Genomic DNA, 18,234 nt, shown 5'->3' with positions numbered 1-18,234 from the left:
TCATCAAATACATTTCTTGCAGGTTGAATTTCAAAATAATGATTCATCTTAACAGTAAAAACAAACAAACAAACAAACAAAAAATATATATATTTCTTTTATTTTCTAATAAATTAAAACCATGTATTAACTTCCCATCATATGTAAATTATATGTTTATCTCAGTGTAAGAAAACCTGAGTTTAAAAGTATTTGTTTCGTTTTAACTGGTTTCCGATTTTTTAAAAACAGTTAACATAAATCACAATCATTCTAAGTTCACATGATAAAGCTAAACATATTTGTTTTCTATTGGTTGAGGCGGAGAGGAGAGGCTGAGATTTGTTGCCAGGAGATATTCTGGTATTATCGCGAGATTATGGAGGACTCTATTTAGATAGCCTAGCCGAGGGTTAAATCTCGCTAAGAGGATGGTGGTTATCGTTTAACTGTATATTGGCAAAGGGAAAAAAGAAAAAAAATGGAGACTTGAGCGATTAGTTAAACATTGACTGCATTTTTTGGTTATGTGTTGTCGTCGTTTTGCAACGGGGAGGGTGAGTTTTCTTCGGTCTCATGTGATTTGGAGTCAAAGTGGCCCGTTGTTGGGCACTGAAGACGGGAGGAAAATAATCGATTTTTTCACGTTAGCCCCATTTAACATTGTAACTTTAACCCAAAACACTAGCAGCGTGGTACGCTTAAACTGCCGTTTCTACAAATATATCTGTAGATGGTAAACAAATTAAGAAAAACCCTGATTAATCTAAAGGAACGGTTAAAAGTTAACACCTTTGTTATTACAAATCCCGTAATAATCTGGTGAATCATATCTTATGCAAACCCTTTGAACGTTTCCATATTCTGTGTCGGTAAATAATAATTAAAAATCGTTGTAAAGCGTGGAATAGTGGGAATTTGCAGTGTAATATAAAAATCCATTTTACTTATTAAACTCCAGTGACAGAAATTCTCTTAAATTTGCATATATAGGAGCTGTGCACAGATTGACAGCTCAGGTAGGAACATGTGCTATCTGCACGACTATCAGGGTGATCACTTAACAAATCTGTCCTTTTTTTGTCCTTTTTGATGGGAGGATGCATGGAGCTAAATGCAGGGCAGCACTCTTTTAACCAGAGCTATGGTGGCATTATTTACATATAGAAAAGCATGGAAAATTACTTTATTGTCCCACAATGGGCAAATTCTGGTGTTACAGCAGCATAAGGTTATAGCAGAAGTAGTCACACAATGTGGACATTAAAAAGTGTATAAAAACAACAGAATAAGTGACAACGTTAACAAATAAATAAGCACTATGCTTCAGAATTACTAAAATAACTAAATAACTTCTTTGGGAGGTTTGAGGCACTAAATCGCACTCCAGCAGTGAAGGCTGTCCCACATCAGGAAGAGGAGGTTCTCTGCCTTGACACAGCCGACGTGTGGAAGACTCTGAGGAGGGTCAACCCGCGGAAGGCCCCAGGTCCCGACAACATACCTGGGCGGGTGCTCAAGGAGTGTGCAGGTCAGCTAGCTGGTGTCCTCACGGACATTTTTAACACCTCGCTGGAGCAAGCCACAGTGCCAGCATGCTTCAAGTCTGCCTCCATCATCCCAGTGCCAAAGAAACCTCAAGTCACCTGCTACAACGACTACCGGCCCGTCGCACTGACTCCCATCATGATGAAGTGCTTTGAAAGGCTGGTAAAGGAACACATCGTCTCCAGTCTCCCCCCAACACTCGACCCGTTCCAGTTTGCCTACCGGCGAAACCGCTCCACTGAGGACGCCATCTCCTCTGCTCTTCACCTGAGCCTGGCCCACCTGGAGGAGAAGAACACCCACGTGCGGATGCTGTTCCTGGACTTCAGTTCAGCGTTTAACACCATCATCCCACAGCACCTGGTGGGAAAGCTGGAACATCTGGGCTTCAACACACCCCTTCGAAACTGGCTGCTGGACTTCCTCACCAACAGACCTCAGTCAGTCCGGGTCGGTCAGAACACCTCTGATGTCATCACCCTCAGCACGGGCTCCCCTCAGGGCTGCGTCCTGAGCCCCCTGCTGTTCACCCTGATGACATATGACTGCGTCCCCAGGTTCACCACCAATCACATCGTGAAGTTTGCGGACGACACCACGGTGGTGGGCCTCATCAGGGACGACAACGACCGGGACTACAGAGAGGAGGTGGAGCAGCTGGTGGACTGGTGCAGTGAAAACAGTCTGATCCTGAACGTGGAGAAGACGAAGGAGATCATCGTCGACTTCAGGAAAAACCGCCCCCACCATGCTCCACTGCTCATCAACAGCTCAGCTGTGGAGGTGGTCAGCAGCACAAAGTTCCTGGGGGTGCACATCACGGACAACCTCACCTGGACTGTAAACACTTCATCTCTAGTGAAGAGGGCACAGAAGCGCTTGTACTTTCTGCGGAGGATGAGGAGAGCCCGCCTGCCCCCGCCCATCCTCACAACCTTCTACAGAAGCACCATAGAGAGCATTCTGACCAGCTGTCTCTCTCTGTGGTGTGGAGGCTGCAGAGCTTCTGACTGGAAGAATGTGAGGAGGGTGGTGAGGACAGCGGAAGGAATCATTGGGGCTCCTCTTCCCTCCATTAAGGACATTTCATCACAGCGCTGTGTGTCCCGAGCCCGTAATATCATCAAAGACCCCTCACACCCCCACCATGGACTGTTCTCCCTGCTGCCCTCTGGAAAGAGGTTCCGCAGCATCCGCTGCAGATCCACCAGGTTGTGCAACAGCTTCTTCCCCACTGCCATCAGACTGTTGAACCTTTGATCCACAATCCGAACTCTGCACCTATTGCACATTATCGGGCATCAAATGCTGCTGAACTTTTAACTTTTAGCCCTTTAAAGTGTTCATCTCATTGTATTTTTCAATAACGCATTTTTTGCACAAATGCCATTTTGCACTGAACCACTGCAACTTGCACACTGTCTCTTATCTCTGCACTGTTCACACTTTGACCACTGCTGCACTTTTTGTATTTTTCTATAACTCGTGCCATTTGAAATATCAATGCAACGTTCATAAGCTGTATGTAACGCAATTTCGTTCTGTATGCACCCTGTGCATACAAAATGACAAATAAAGAAGTCTAAGTCTAAGTCTAAGAATGGCCTAATCAATGTCCAGACTAAAATTACATATAGAATATATAACTGAATTTTAAAATTCATGTCTTTAGACATTCTCCAGTCCAGTCTGATTGAGTTTTAATTTAATTTTCCATGAATGAAGGACAAACATTTCTCTTTCTCGATGTACAAACCAGATCATTGATGCAAACTGAAAAAGAAGTTTGACAAAAATTATTTTTTAATGTTTTTAATGAAACAATTTTGGAAACCCTGTATTGTTTCTCCTCCTCTTTCTAAATATGCGATGCAGTGTGATAGTCTTTCATATTAAAAACTGGTTTTAATGGAAAAATTACGAGTTTAAACCCTCTTGTAATACACTGTCTGCATCTACAATACAGTATATCTTTAAAATGTGCATTTTTCTTCTTTAATCTAATCTGTCTAAAAATATATGTAATTTAAGTTACATGATAAATAGCTTTGCGTGTCTCTTTTTTTCCCCTGTGCTTTTCAGCTCCAAGGTGAGGAATTCCAGCCTCCAGCTCAGAGAGGCATCTTCTGCTGCTTTCACAGAAAAATCTGGTTGCTTTCAGCAGTAGAAGGGGAACAGCACGGCTTTTCCTCCTAAATATTCTGTGCCGTACACCCAACCCCTCTAAGGATAGCATGGGAGGACAAGCACAATGAATAGATACACCACAATTAGACAGCTTGGCGATGGCACCTATGGATCTGTCATCCTCGGTCGCAGTCTGGAGTCGGGGGAACTTGTTGCCATAAAGAAGTGAGAATCTGGAGAATTGTGGATTTCTTTTTTTGAGGAACTTTCTTTTCAATTACCTTTCTAACTTATGTTTTATTAAATAAAAATGCAAAGTATTTCACTGTTGAGATGATATTAAAACAACAACTTTTTTTTTTATTATTTCAGAATGAAACGGAAATTTTACTCCTGGGAGGAATGTATGAACCTTAGAGAAGTCAAGGTATCTTTAAATCTCAGACACTTATTTCTTTTCTGAAGAGCAAACAGTTAAGTTTCTGCTATGAGATAAATGAACATAACTGGTACTGATATACAGCAACAAGGATTGCAGAATAAAGGCTTCATATAGAAGCCTGAGGGTGAAGTTCTTTGGTAATTAGTTGTGTTAAACCTTTTTTTTATTGGCAATTACATAGTTACTGCAAGGAAGGGTTCTTTTTATGTTTAAGCCAAAATGTTAAACTCATTTTTAACATTGCTATTATAGGATATATTTAAAAAACTTAATTTAAAACAAGCCTTTAAGTTGTCGGCTAAAATACTAACTGCAGTTGAATTTTATAAATGTGAAACCAGAAGGGTCTTCTCAAGAAACGGTTGAAGATTGGGGCTTGAATTCAAAGATTTTTGTTTTGAAAAGGATAAAATAATCTTTAAAAAAAAAAAAAAGACAACAACAAAACCACCTAGAAGGATAGACTATTTCACAAAGCTGAGAACTGCAGATGCAAAACACAGTGAGTCGTACACGTTTTCACTGTAAGGTTGATGCATTAAACAAGGCGATTCACTGTTTATTCTCTTATGCAGACTTTCTTTTGTTTTGTTTCTATACTAGTTCAAAATGTCAGAGGTCATATTTCTTCACCCAGCTCTCAGAGCAGCAGGTGATTTCGGTAGATCTACACAATCTGCTGCCCCGTCCGTAGCACAGCAAATCAAAAACAAAGACAGGAAAACACAGCTCTGTAGATCACAAGTTCTAGCATGTCCCTTTAAGACCCGCCTTTAGCTTTCCCCTCCTTCCTAAAGCGTAGCATGTTTAGCATATTTTATTGAGTTTTTAACCCAGTGCTTTCGTCCTGCTTTGAACTTGGTCTATATATGATTTTCCTTTTTTGAATTTTAGGCAGAAGTCCCCTTCAGCAGTGATTTATAGATTGACACAGCGTTCTTACTTTGCTCACATTTCATAAAGGAGAGCAGTCATTCTGAATGTGCTGCAATATATCCATTTGCATTTTCCCGCATGTTTAGATTTAATGTTTAGTTTCATCTTCATGTGCACATTAGTTTTTTTTCTAACATGTATATGTTTATATTTCCAGTCCCTAAAGAAACTCAACCATGCGAATGTGATCAAACTTAAGGAGGTCATTCGGGAAAACGATCACCTGTATTTCATCTTTGAGTACATGAAGGAAAATTTATATCAGCTGATGAAAGACCGGTGAGGGAGGGCTTTTCTTTCTTTTTTGATATGAATCTAAAGATTTAAGGTGTGTAGATTTTAACGTTTTCTTAACTTTTTCTTTTTTCACTTGTGTTTTTACTGCAGGACACGTTTGTTCCCCGAATCAGCTGTGAGAAATATAATGTTTCAGATCCTGCAGGGACTTGCATTCATTCATAAGCATGGTAGGCCTTTGAAATCCCATTCTGCTTTTTAATTGAAAGTTGTAAACAATTTTTTTCCTGTTAAGGTGGAATTTCTGCCTCTGCTCTGTCTGGCAGGGTTTTTCCATAGAGACATGAAACCAGAAAATCTCCTCTGCATGGGTCCGGAGCTGGTGAAGATAGCCGACTTTGGGCTTGCCCGGGAAATCAGATCTCGACCCCCTTACACAGACTACGTCTCAACTCGATGGTGAGTTCAAATGCAGCCGTTGTTCCACTGAAAGAGCATGGATTTCAGAGCTGTAAAGGCCATGCTGTTTTACCCAGGTACCGAGCTCCAGAGGTGCTCCTCAGGTCCACATCCTACAATTCACCCATCGACCAGTGGGCAGTGGGCTGCATTATGGCTGAGCTTTACACGCTCAGACCTCTGTTCCCAGGATCGAGTGAAGTGGACACAATATCTAAGATCTGCCAAGTCTTGGGTACGCCAAAGAAGGTAATATAAAGGAAGCAAGGTTTTAGATAACTGAATCCATTCATCCATCTATAGTAAAGACACAATCCTTTCTGAAAGGACTTCCTTTTAAATCGTCACTTCCAAAAACAATTGTAACCATATTGTTTTTTTTTTAGTTGTCATAAATCCGTGTTTCCCTGTAGACTGATTGGCCGGAGGGACACCAGCTGGCGAACGCCATGAACTTCCGCTGGCCTCAGTGCGTTCCCACTAATCTGAAGACACTGATTCCCAATGCCAGTCCTGACGCCATCCATCTCATGACAGACCTCCTTCAGTGGGACCCAAAGAACAGGCCAGCTTCTGCTCAGGTAGCATCTGCTGAACAGCTTGATTTCCTGCTGACGAACAGAGGGAAGGAAAAAAAAAAGCTGTGTGTTTAATCTCCTCTCAGGCCCTCAGGTACTCGTATTTCCACATGGGCCAAGTTCTGGGCACCCCTCAACAGATCCTGGAGCAGAGCAGACCTCAGCCAGGTCTTGTGCAGCTGCAGCCTCCTTTGCTGTCACAGCAGACCCTGCAGCAGCAGCAACAGCCTCTACTCTTGTTGAGGCCGATGCCTCCTGCCCAGCCTCCGCCTCCTAGCCAGCAGTGCACCCCTCCCAGGCCTCTCCAGCCGTCCCCGGCATCAGCAGCGTACCAGCGGCACACGGGGCTGGTTCGGGAGCAGCAGCCAAAGCACATCGTTAAGCAGGAGCAGACGGCAGGAATTCCACAGAGTCACCTTCCTTATATTGTTGATAAGAGTCTGCAAAACAAGGTGAGATGAAAGCACCATAGATCTGATGGTGTGCCAGGCTTGTCCTGATATTTTGTTGATATCTGTGTATTTAGCCAAGGGAGCAGGAGCCAAGCCCTCTTAATTATCAGGTGAAACCTAAAGGGGGAGGGCGGCGGCGGTGGGGGCACAGCAAAGGGGAAGACTGGGACAACTATGAAGAGAGCGACCTGTCTTCCTTGAGCCTTCGTGGAAAAAATAACTTTTCTTCTGAAAAGCGAAGGCAGGGAGAGGACGCTCTGAGCAGGTGAGAATGGAGTCAGGATTTCCTGGTCATGAGTAAGAAACATGAAGGGTAACTCTGCTCCGGGTCACTCTTCCCTCTGACAGGTTTGGGAATGTTCTGGATTACAGTCGACCCAGTGGAAAAGAAGACACACCTTTGAACCTAAACAAGACTGCAGCCTATCAGGAGCCACTGAGAACCGCCTCCGCCAAGCAGCACTACCAGAGGCAGTCCAGATTTCTACCTGGTAAGATACAGGCCTGCTGGTATGGCTGGTAGCTGATGACATATTTGATTAAAAAAAGGGTCTGTAAAGGTGCAAACAAGCACTTGAAGAGCAGACAAATACAGCTAGTATTGATCTTGTTTGTAAGCTAAATGCAAGCTTTTTGGTTCACAACTTTTTAAGTTAACCTACAGTTTTGGGGAGGAGTTTACCCCACATTGGTCTAAATATTTAATTCATAATGCTCTTAAATAAAATCATTTTATTTTTAAGACTTTTTATTTTTCTTTGCAATAATCCTTAATTGTTTCCCTCAGGCATAAGTACAAAGAGGAGCGTGACCATCGATGCCAGTAAGGATTTGACTGGAAGCCATCTTTGGGGTGGCAGCAGTATTCCTTTTGGAGGAACTCTGCCAAGCAGAGGAGCACACGGTAAAGCCTCCAGTCTAACCGCTGCCGTTTGTAGACTCAAAGCTGCTCACCACTGAGTTGGTATCCATTTCTCTTTCATCCTCAGGTACAAACACTATCCCCGGTGGATACATGCCATCATTTTACAAGAAAGACACTGGCTCTGCTGGTCACAGAGGGAGGCAGAGTGCATCTCTGGAAGCAACAGCATCAAGTGAGTTTTCTCAGATCAACGTTTATAGAAACTTTCCTGGGAAAAAAAATAATGCACATAACTGTAACCCAGATAAAATACACCTTATATTGAATAAGACAACCTGATGATTTTTACCTTATCACGGTTCTAGATTATGCAACATGGCGGTCTGGTCGGAGTCAGATGAACCCCTCCAGTGATGTACCCGCAGCCAACAAAAGCACGCCGGGTCTGCTTCCTCGCCCTCCGCTGCAGAGCATCCATGGCCGAACAGACTGGTCTGCCAAATACGGACACCGATAGTGGCCTCTGCCTTCTTGCCAGTCAACTTTTTGTGTATACTTGTCTCCTATAAAGAAATGTTGATAGTTTCGCTGTTGTTAAAATGATATGTTCAACATTAAAATATTATTATGCATTACTGATTTCTTGGTTTCAGGTATTTAAGTATAAAATACATTTTTTATGTGATGTAATGGTGTCATTTTCATTAAATATGCAAATTGTTTTTCATTATACTTTTTTTTTTATCATTTTGTTGTCCATGTGGTTCATCTGGGTGAGCATTTAAATACCCAGTGAGGAATTCATGTACCGGTAGGTCAGGTAAATCTGTTTATTGGTGCTATTAACAGGCTGCAGCACTGTTAATACAGGGTGGGTAACATTTAATGGCACTCTGTAAAAATATGTTAAAAAAAAAAGGGAAAAATGCTTAAAAATTCATTCCTCTTGTTGCATTGTTACAGCAGCTTAATCGCACTCTAAAAAATGTAGAAAATTCCAAAGATTCATGCGGGTGCATTTACTAAATGGAGAAATACGTACATGGTGGAACATGCTGTTTCTGTTTTCACTGGCATGTTTATTTGTAACCCTCTGACAATACTTTGCATTTTAAATTGAGTAGTTTAAGGGAACTGATGTATTTGTTTAGCCAAGGGAGCAGAGGCCTAAGGGGACTTCAATTAAGTAACCACAATGTTAGCTTTTTAGCAGAAAACAAATGACGGATTCACGTAACCAACAAGGAGCAAAAGTGGTCATCTGTCCGAACGGTGAGTTAACTGAGTTCACTCTAAATTCCACTATATAGTCCCTGCTCTATATAGTGATTGAGTAATTTATGGGTTAGGGCGGATGTTCTGACACCAATCTAAAATGGCGAAACCATTATATAGTGTCCTATATAGGGGGCACATTTGGACACAACTATGGTCTCTACAGCCCTTAAACATGTTAAATGTATCTGCCTTAAACATGTTATATTTTTCTGCCAGTAATTGTGAGCCTGCTAGGCTAGTAAAGAAATCTTAATAGTTTCGCTGTTGCTAAAATTACATATTCAACATTATGCAGTACTGATTTCCTGGTTTTAGGTTTTTAAGTATAAAATAAAATATTTTATGTGATGTAATTGTGTTATTTTCATTGAATATGCAAATTGTTATTCATTATACTTTTTTTCATTTTGTTGTCCACACGGTGTATCTGGGTGCGCATTTAAATACTCAGTGAGGAATTCATGTAGGTCAGGTAAATCTATTTATTGGTGCTTTTAACTGTTACTTCAACTAGGACTTCTTACATAAGCCTACATGGGTCATTATTTTATATAAATCAAATAAATAAATGATTCAAATGAATAATAATTAAAAAGTAAGGCAGACTGCCACGTGCAGCGCCGCAATTGGATGTGTCTGAAGCTTGGAGCTTGACTTCCCTACGTTTCTCCTTTTGGCCTTGAGCTTGTTTGGAGGTTCTAGCAGGGGAGCGCAGCTACTGGTACACCGAGGGATGGTTGTCCGCCGCGGGGGGACGTCGTCCGCTGCCACCGAGCGCAGAGCTTCGGGAGGGACACATATGGAGCAGTGAGGGAGGAAGGGGACACCCGCCTAGCCAGCCAGATCAGCCGAATCAACCCTAGCGATCAATGGGGTGACAGATGTCGCAGCCAGATCGCCCTCACATCCGAAAAGAAAACATGCCTCACTGTTTATTTATACCCGACTGAGACGTAGAATATTCTATAACGGTTTCATTACGTCAAACATGCATGATGCAGAATCTTAATTGCAGCAACTCTTAACTGACTGATATATTAAGATAGTAGATCCAAACGTTTTTATTTGTATTTATTTGAATATAATGGCTGAAAATAGTAAAAAATTTACAGTTCCCATAGTACCTTGCAGAAATATGTAAATTTGCCATGTGATACCAGGAAGCTACACGGAAGCTGATAAACGCGGCTTTATTGTGAGAGCGGTGTGGTTTTTGTCAAATAATCTTAAAAATATATCATATGAATAGGCTATAGGCTTATGTTTACTTATGTGTAAAATTAATCTTATATTTTACTTTTGAGTTAAGTGAATAGACACAGTTTTACAAAACTGTTTTTAGTTATTTAGATTTTATTTTCTCATCACTGCAGGAGTGGTTACAGACCCACTATTAAGACCGAAGCAAAAATGAAGTTGTTTTTGTTTTTTTTTTATGTGTGTCCACTGAAATAAACGATATTTATTTTTTTCATTTTGTTTTTTGGATCCAAATCCCTACGATACTGGCTCTCTGCGACTCTTATTTGCTTACTTCCGGTTATCTCTCTGAAATGTGCGTCATCAATATCACGTGAATTGAGCCCACCTATCGGTTCCCCTCTACCAATGACAGGGTTTAAAGTTTTTTTTTTTTTTTTTTTTACACGCCTTGTTTTTTTTGTGTGTTTTTCTGCTTCTGCATATATAGAAGCCAACTTTATAGAAACCTTCTTTGCTGCGAATTGAGACGCAGCCGTGGCTCGGAAGGTTGGTGGGTCGATTCGACAACAAAATCGGTTTTGGGCTTTGGAGGAGAAAGGCAAGGCGGGAGAAGGACTGAACGTTGGCGGCTGGCATAAACTGGTTTGTGACTGGACTGCTATGGCGTCTCAGGGTGAGGATGAAGGAGATGATGAGATGGATTTAGTTGGTTGGACTCCTGTGAGTGGTAGTAAAGGGTCAGGAAGAGAGAGAAGAGAAGGGAATGTGTCAGAGAGACAAAGTAGCAAACGGAGTCTTGAAGGAAACAGTTCGGATGAAAATAATGCAGTTTGCAAGAGGATTGTTTGTGAGGAAGCTAAACTAATAATAAAGTTTAGGAAGGAGGATGAAGGTATTCATCTCAGTCCATTAGCTCTGTCGAAAGAGTTAAAAAAGAAGTTTGGAGAGATAACATTTGCTAAGATCCTTAGAGATGGAAATCTGTTGGTTACAGTAAGAAATGAAGAACAGAAGAAAAAAGTAATGAGCGCCCAGAGTATTTGGTAAAAAAATATTACACAGGTTAAGATTGTGGGAGAGGATAAAGTAGTAAGAGGGGTGATAACAGGTATTCCGGTGGAGGAAGATCTGGAAAAGTTCCGATGCAGCATTTATGGAGGAAAAGTAAGCAAAATTAAAAGATTGATGAGAACAGTTGAAGGTGAAAGAGTGGAAAGTCTCTCTGTAATGTTGGAGTTTCAAACAAATGTTCTTCCTGAAAGAGTAAAAGTTGGGTGTATGTGCTTTCCTGTAAGGCCATATATCCCTCCGCCTCTCAGGTGTTATAAATGCCAGAGATATGGACACTAGAGGTGGGCGATACTGGGATTTTTTAATCGATCCGATACCAAGTAAATACTGGGTCAGTATCGCCGATATCGATACCGATACTTTTTACATTTAAGCTGCACTTGCCTGTTGCTTTTTTTCTATAAAGTTCTCAATCGTGGAATAAATAAGAGATTATCTAATGTTAGCTTATTTTAGCTAACAATTTTTTAATGGGATAAATGTACTGGGTTTTTTCAAGGTCTTAACTACACTTTCTGAGTAATATATGATGTATAATGAAGTGCTGCAGACGATGACCACTGTTATCTACCTGGATATTCTCTGGAGGACTGAAACGCTTGGGTCAAAGGTGTCTGTCTGAGGCTGGAGGCGGGTCTTTGGTCTCTCTCTCCATCCAAGTCTGAGTGAGCACTCACCCAGCAACCGGCAGCGCGGTTGTCTGTGTGACGTAGTGCTGAGTGGGCAGGCCAAGCTAAGCCTGCGCGCTGATTGGCTGGCGCCGCTGAGCCATGTGACTGTAGGAGAGGGGAGGGGGAGCAAAGTGCTGTTACACATATGGGGAAACTGGTGACTCCGCAGCAGTCAGCGCGCGCGAGAGAGGATAAAAAGTATCGATCTTGTTAAACGAATATTGTTCAATATAAATACCAGCGTTGGTATCGATAGTATCGATCCTGGGATCGATCCGCCCACCTCTAATGGACACATCGCTGCAGCATGTAGGGGAAAACAAAGATGTCCAAAGTGTGGAGGAGAACATAGCTATGATGAATGTGAAAATGGGAAGGAAACTTGTTGTAATTGTGGAGGGCAACATAGAGTGACTTATGGGGGATGTGAGGTCAGAAGAAAAGCAATGGAAATTGAACAAGCAAAAGTCACTAGTAATATAAGTTATGCAGAAGCTGCTAAAAGAGTGAAGCCAAAAGAAGTGATAAAGAAAGTTCAGCCAAATCCAACACCAGAACAAAAACAGAGTGGGATGGAAAATGTGCTAACAATTGAAAATATTTTGCTGTTCATTGCATATGTCATAAATTGTACGGATCAAGTTAAACAAAAAACAGAAAAAATCTAAATAATTGTGAAAGGGGCAGAGAGGTTTTTTGGTAAAAAGGACATATCCTGGGAACACATAAATAAGAGACTAGGGGCAGAAGGAAAGGCAGGAGGACAGGAAGACAAAATCTGAACATCTTACAATGGAACGCTAGAAGCCTTATTGCAAACGGACAAGAGTTTAAAGGATTTGTTAAAGAATTTAAAGAAGATCTAGATATTATATGTATTCAGGAAACTTGGCTTAAAATAAATCTTGATTTTGTTATAAAAGGATATGAAAGCATAAGAAGAGACAGAGAGGGAGGATCTGGAGGAGGGTGTATAACATTCATAAAACAGGGAATTCAATTTAGATTACTGGCTAAAGGTAAAGATTTAGAATACATCGTTACTGAAATTTGGACAGTAAATGGGCCATTTAAAATAATCAACTTCTATAATCCATGTAAAAGACTTTCAATAGATTTAATGGAGGAACTTGGGGTATATTTAGAGGGTAAGGTTATATGGTGTGGGGACTTTAATGGACATAGTACATTATGGGGTAATCATAATGACCAAAATGGGGATATAATAGAAGAAATAATGGATGTTAAAAATTTGGTATGTTTAAATGATGGAAGTGGAACCAGAATCAATTTTAGAGATAATACAGAGTCAGCAATTGATTTAACATTAGTTTCAAATTCTATAGCAGGTGTTTGTTTATGGCAAATAATCAATAAAACAACTATAGGAAGTGATCATTATCCTATTTTGATTGAAATAAAGTTAAATATAGAAAGGTATTGTATAAAAGGGATAAAGAAATGGTGTTTTAGGTCAACAGATTGGAAAACCTTTAGGAATAGTAGTGAAATGAAAATGTTAAAAGTGGATATGAGTGGTAATATTGATGAAATAAATGTTTCTATATGTAATGCTATCTTAGAAGCTGCTAATCATGCTATAAGGAAGACAGGTGGGGGAAGGGAAAGAAGGTTGGTGCCCTGGTGGACATCAGAATGTAGAGAGATTATCAAGAAACGAAATAAAGCTTTCAAATTATTAAAAAGAAATCACAATTTTCAGAATCTGAATAGTTACAAGAAATTACAAGCAAATGTAAGAAGAATTATTAAAAATGCAAAAAGAGATTATTGGAGGAGTTTCTGTAATTCAGTAGGGAGGGAGACAGATATTTCTAAGGTATGGACAACAATTAAAAGGATGAATGGGATTAAAAGAACGAGTGGATATCCAATATTAAATGAAGGAGAAATAACAGCAGTTACTGACAGAGAAAAGGCAAAAATGTTGGTAAATACCTTTGTTAAAATTCATAGTTCTGAAAATATTAGTCAAGAAGGGAAAAAAGGGAGAGAAAAGACTATTTTGGAGAACAAGTATTTATTACAGCAAATAGAAGATACAAATGAACCGTTGAACATGTTGTTTACAATAACAGAACTGAATAGGGCTTTTAAAAAATATAAATTATCAGCTCCAGGAAAAGATCAAATTTATTATGTTATGATTAGCAACTTAAGTGAATCTTCAAAAAATATTTTATTAGAAATGTATAATAGGATATGGGAAGATGGGGAATTACCAAAGAGTTGGAAGGAGGCCGTGATTGTTCCAATCAGAAAACCAGGGAAAGATGAATCAAAACCAGGAAATTATCGGCCAATAGCTTTAACATCCAACTTATGTAAAATAATGGAGAGAATGATAAATGAAAGATTAATATATTATATTGAAAAGAAGGGACTTATATCATCTTATCAAAGTGGTTTTAGAAGAGGTAGAGGTACAATGGATCCAGTTTTGTGTTTAGAGCATGAAATTAGAAAGGCACAGGTGAATAAAGAAAGTGTTGTGGCAGTATTTTTTGACATTGAGAGAGCATATGACATGATGTGGAGGGAAGGGTTATTAATTAAAATTAGAAGAATGGGTATAAATGGTCATATGTTTCGATGGATTAAAAATTTTCTAGAAGATCGAAGAATACAAGTGAGGATAGGGGAGGATTATTCTGAGAGTTGGAAAATTGAAAATGGAACACCACAGGGAAGTATAGTAAGTCCGTTATTATTTTCAGTGATAGTTAATGATATGTTTAAAGAAATAGAGGGTGGAATGGGATTCTCATTATTTGCAGATGATGGAGCAATGTGGAAAAGAGGAAGAAATTTTGAATTTATTGTAAAGAAACTTCAGGAAGCAATTTCAGTTGTAGAAAAATGGTCATATAAATGGGGTTTTAAATTCTCAGTAGAGAAAACTAAAATAATGTTTTTTACAAGGAAAAGAATTGATGAAAAAACTATCTTAAAATTATATGGTCAGGATTTGGAAAGAGTCAAACAATTTAAATTTCTCGGGATGTGGTTTGATGAAAGAATGACATGGGGTGTACACATTAAGAATATAATCGATAAATGTAGGAAGGTAATAAATATAATGAGGTGTTTAGTTGGAACAGAGTGGGGAGCTGATAGAAAATCATTAAAAGCTATTTATACTGGGTTAATCAGGTCCGTCCTTGACTATGGATGTATAGTGTATAACTCAGCAGCAGATACAAACCTCCATAAGTTAAATAGCCTTCAACATCAGGCTTTAAGAATATGTACAGGCGCTTTTAGAACTTCTTCAACAGCAGCATTACAGGTTGAAATGGGAGAAATGCCACTTAAAATTAGAAGAGATCAATTATCTTTAAACTACTGGTCAAATTTACAGGGACAAAGGAAGGATCATCCAACATTAGAGGTGCTTAAACCTGGATGGGAAAAGGAAAAGAAACAATTAAAGAGCTTTGGATGGGTAATAAACACTAAAGTTAATGAAATTAATTTAAATCAGTTAGCTATATGTCAGACAGTTCCAATAACAGCAATTCCACCTTGGATACTTCCTGATGCTAAAGTTGATCTCTCATTATTAGAAAAGAAGGAAAAAGATAAATATCATATTATGAATAAATTTATAGTACAAGAACACTTAAATAACTATTATAATTATAAACAAATATATACAGATGCATCAAAAAATACAGCTAATAGGGTAGGGATAGCATTCATTATACCACAGTTTCATATTAATGTTGGAAAAAGGATTAGTGATGGAGTTTCAGTATATACCGGTGAAATGCTAGCTTTGCTTTTAGCAGTTCAATGGGTGGAAGAGGTAAGACCATTAAAATCTATCATTTGCTCAGATTCCAGTTCGTCATTAATCAGTTTGCAAAATAATCAGTCAGTCAGTAGACCAGATATATTACTTGAAATACAACAAACACTTTACAGAATAAATATGATGGGGCTAGTGGTACATTTTGTGTGGGTTCCGGCACATAACGAGATAAAAGGAAATGAAAGGGCAGACAGGATGGCTAAGGAGAGTACCAATAAGTTAAGGGTAGACATTAATGTTAGTTTTGGTATAACAGAAATAAAGGGTATAATTAAACAAAAAGCAAAAGAGAGGTGGCAAAAGTTATGGAATGAAGAAAAGAAAGGAAGGTGGCTTTATAAAATACAAAAGAGAATTGGACCAATGAGAAGATCAGAAAGGAACAGGAGAGAAGAGATTATTATTTCTCGACTTAGAATAGGACACACTGGATTGAACAGATCGTTATTTTTGATAGGGAAACATCAGACAGGGAAATGTGACTGTGGGGAAGATGAGACTGTGGAACATGTCATTTTAAATTGTAGTAAATATTCGATACAGAGAAACAGGTTAATAAGGAAACTTAGTGACATGAAAATGAAACTTGACATTGTAGATTTATTGCAGAAAGAATCAGGAAGCAGAGGATATCGGGTTATATTTGAATTTTTGAAACAGATTAGGTTGTATAATAGGATATAGTTTTTTTTTTTTTTTTTCTCTGCCATGTAGTCCACACTCCATACCAGTTGGTGGCGGTAATGCTCACCTAACGTTTTTTGCCAACCGCCAATAAAACTCAATAAGAAGAAGAAGAAGAAACCTTCTTTCAACATCCGCTTCACTGGCCGACGGATACGTTCTTATGTAAGAATTGTCCTCTGTTTAACTTTCTTTAGTCAAAAAATCTTATTGAATTTTTTTTTCTTTTCTATTTTCAGACTTTAGGTCCAAAACACTGCTGCCATGTCTGGAAAGGTTAATCTGCACTACTTCAATGGAAGAGGAAAAATGGAGTCAATCCGTTGGCTTCTGACAGTTGCAGAAGTGGAGGTTTGACAAGATGATCATATTTAATAACTTACTGTCCTTTTCATATTGCAATATGTCTCATTATTATATTCATTTTGTGGTTTTAGTTTGATGAGTATTTTCTGACGACCAGAGAACAGTACCTAAAACTCCTGAATGGTGGGTTTAAAGTTTCACATTACAGAAATATAATTTCTGCAGAAATATCTATATTTTTTTCTTCCAAACAGAACTGTTTACCTTTAACCTATATGTTGCTCAAGCACTGTGTCAGAAGTAATGGGTGGGACCTCTTTAGGCCTTGTATAAGGTGTGGTATAGGATTAGTTTTTCCTGTTAGGGGTGTTCTGCTTGACCAGGTGCTTTTTTTCCTCTGCAGATGGGTCGCTCTTGTTTCAACAGGTTCCACTGGTGGAAATCGATGGCATGAAACTTGTACAGACAAAAGCGATCCTGCATTACATCGCAGAAAAGTACAATTTCCATGGAAAAGACATCAAAGAACGTGCAATGTACGCTCTGTAATTGGATTTTTTTTTTTTTTTTTATGGTTTTTTGTATGACTCAGCAAATTTAAACTTCTCCATTAGGATCAACATGTATTCAGAGGGACTGATTGATCTCATGGAAATGATAATGATGCTCCCCTTCACTGCAGACCCCAAACCTAAACTTGATAATATTCAGAGCAAAGCAAAAGAGCGCTACCTGCCCGTATTTGAAAAGGTGTGATGAAATGACTCATTTTTTTCAGTGTTGTCATTAATAAGGGTAATTGAAACACACTTAATCACTTTCCAGGCCCTGACTGGACCTGTGTACCTGGTGGGAGGGAAGCTAAGCCTTGCAGATGTGCTGCTGGTTGAGTGTACTTTGATGCTGGAGGAGAATTTTCCTGCTATCCTCAAAGATTTTCCGAACCTCAAGGTAATGCTTTAGTATTCAAAATGTGTTGTTTTTTTTTTTTTTACATGATAGAAGCCATCCTTTTCTTACACATCACAGCTTTGTACCACCATGTGTCAGCTTTTGTGCTCTGTTGAATTTAAATAAATTAAAATTTTAATTTAAATCTTTTTTTTTTTCTCTTCCAGTCTTTTCAAGGCAGGATGATCAAGATTCCCGCCATCAGCAGGTTTCTGCAGCCAGGCAGCAAGAGAAAGCCACAGCCGGACGAAACTTACACCAAGACCGTCATGGAAGTGTTCAACATCACCGGACCGTTATAATCTCCTCTAATAAAATCAGGTTCAGGGATGAAGAAAGCATTATTAAAACTGATGATTCATTGTGAGCATCTGTGGTTCGGGTACATTGAGTTGATCTCAATGTAAATAACTACTAAATAACTAATCTTTTTAACATTAGTTGATTTGTGGAATCATTTCTTACAATATCAATATGTAAATTAAATAAAGACATTTTAGATCACATCTAAATCTGTTTTGTTTTCTGTTTAAAGACCAGCATACTTATAACAAACAAAAAAATCTCTATTACGTTTTATTTGTAGTTCCTAATTCTCTTTTTAAATATTAA

General features: G+C 39.1%; 2 protein-coding genes across 2 annotated transcripts; both read left to right on the top strand.

Moving 5' to 3' along the window:
• Window positions 1-359: 359 nt before the first annotated feature.
• On the top strand, window positions 360-8,353 carry LOC119790657 (serine/threonine-protein kinase ICK-like). The gene is made up of 14 exons (XM_038296290.1): window positions 360-536; window positions 3,610-3,879; window positions 4,027-4,081; window positions 5,190-5,311; window positions 5,420-5,499; window positions 5,596-5,728; window positions 5,806-5,977; window positions 6,142-6,309; window positions 6,393-6,758; window positions 6,833-7,023; window positions 7,107-7,249; window positions 7,546-7,662; window positions 7,748-7,855; window positions 7,989-8,353. Exons 2-14 carry the CDS (start codon window positions 3,779-3,781, stop codon window positions 8,138-8,140), a joined length of 1,908 nt encoding a protein of 635 aa, XP_038152218.1. The 5' UTR covers window positions 360-536; window positions 3,610-3,778; the 3' UTR covers window positions 8,141-8,353.
• A 2,232-nt stretch (window positions 8,354-10,585) lies between these two features.
• On the top strand, window positions 10,586-18,128 carry gsta.1 (glutathione S-transferase, alpha tandem duplicate 1). Its single transcript, XM_038296345.1, has 8 exons — window positions 10,586-10,604; window positions 16,481-16,530; window positions 16,605-16,716; window positions 16,803-16,854; window positions 17,075-17,207; window positions 17,286-17,421; window positions 17,497-17,622; window positions 17,790-18,128. Exons 3-8 carry the CDS (start codon window positions 16,630-16,632, stop codon window positions 17,922-17,924), a joined length of 669 nt encoding a protein of 222 aa, XP_038152273.1. The 5' UTR covers window positions 10,586-10,604; window positions 16,481-16,530; window positions 16,605-16,629; the 3' UTR covers window positions 17,925-18,128.
• The last annotated feature ends 106 nt before the right edge of the window (window positions 18,129-18,234 follow it).

The sequence above is a fragment of the Cyprinodon tularosa genome, unplaced genomic scaffold (genome assembly GCF_016077235.1).
Source record: "Cyprinodon tularosa strain WSP-4 unplaced genomic scaffold, ASM1607723v1 ctg37, whole genome shotgun sequence".
NCBI lineage: Eukaryota > Metazoa > Chordata > Actinopteri > Cyprinodontiformes > Cyprinodontidae > Cyprinodon > Cyprinodon tularosa.
This window is presented reverse-complemented; position numbering and strand designations above follow the sequence as displayed.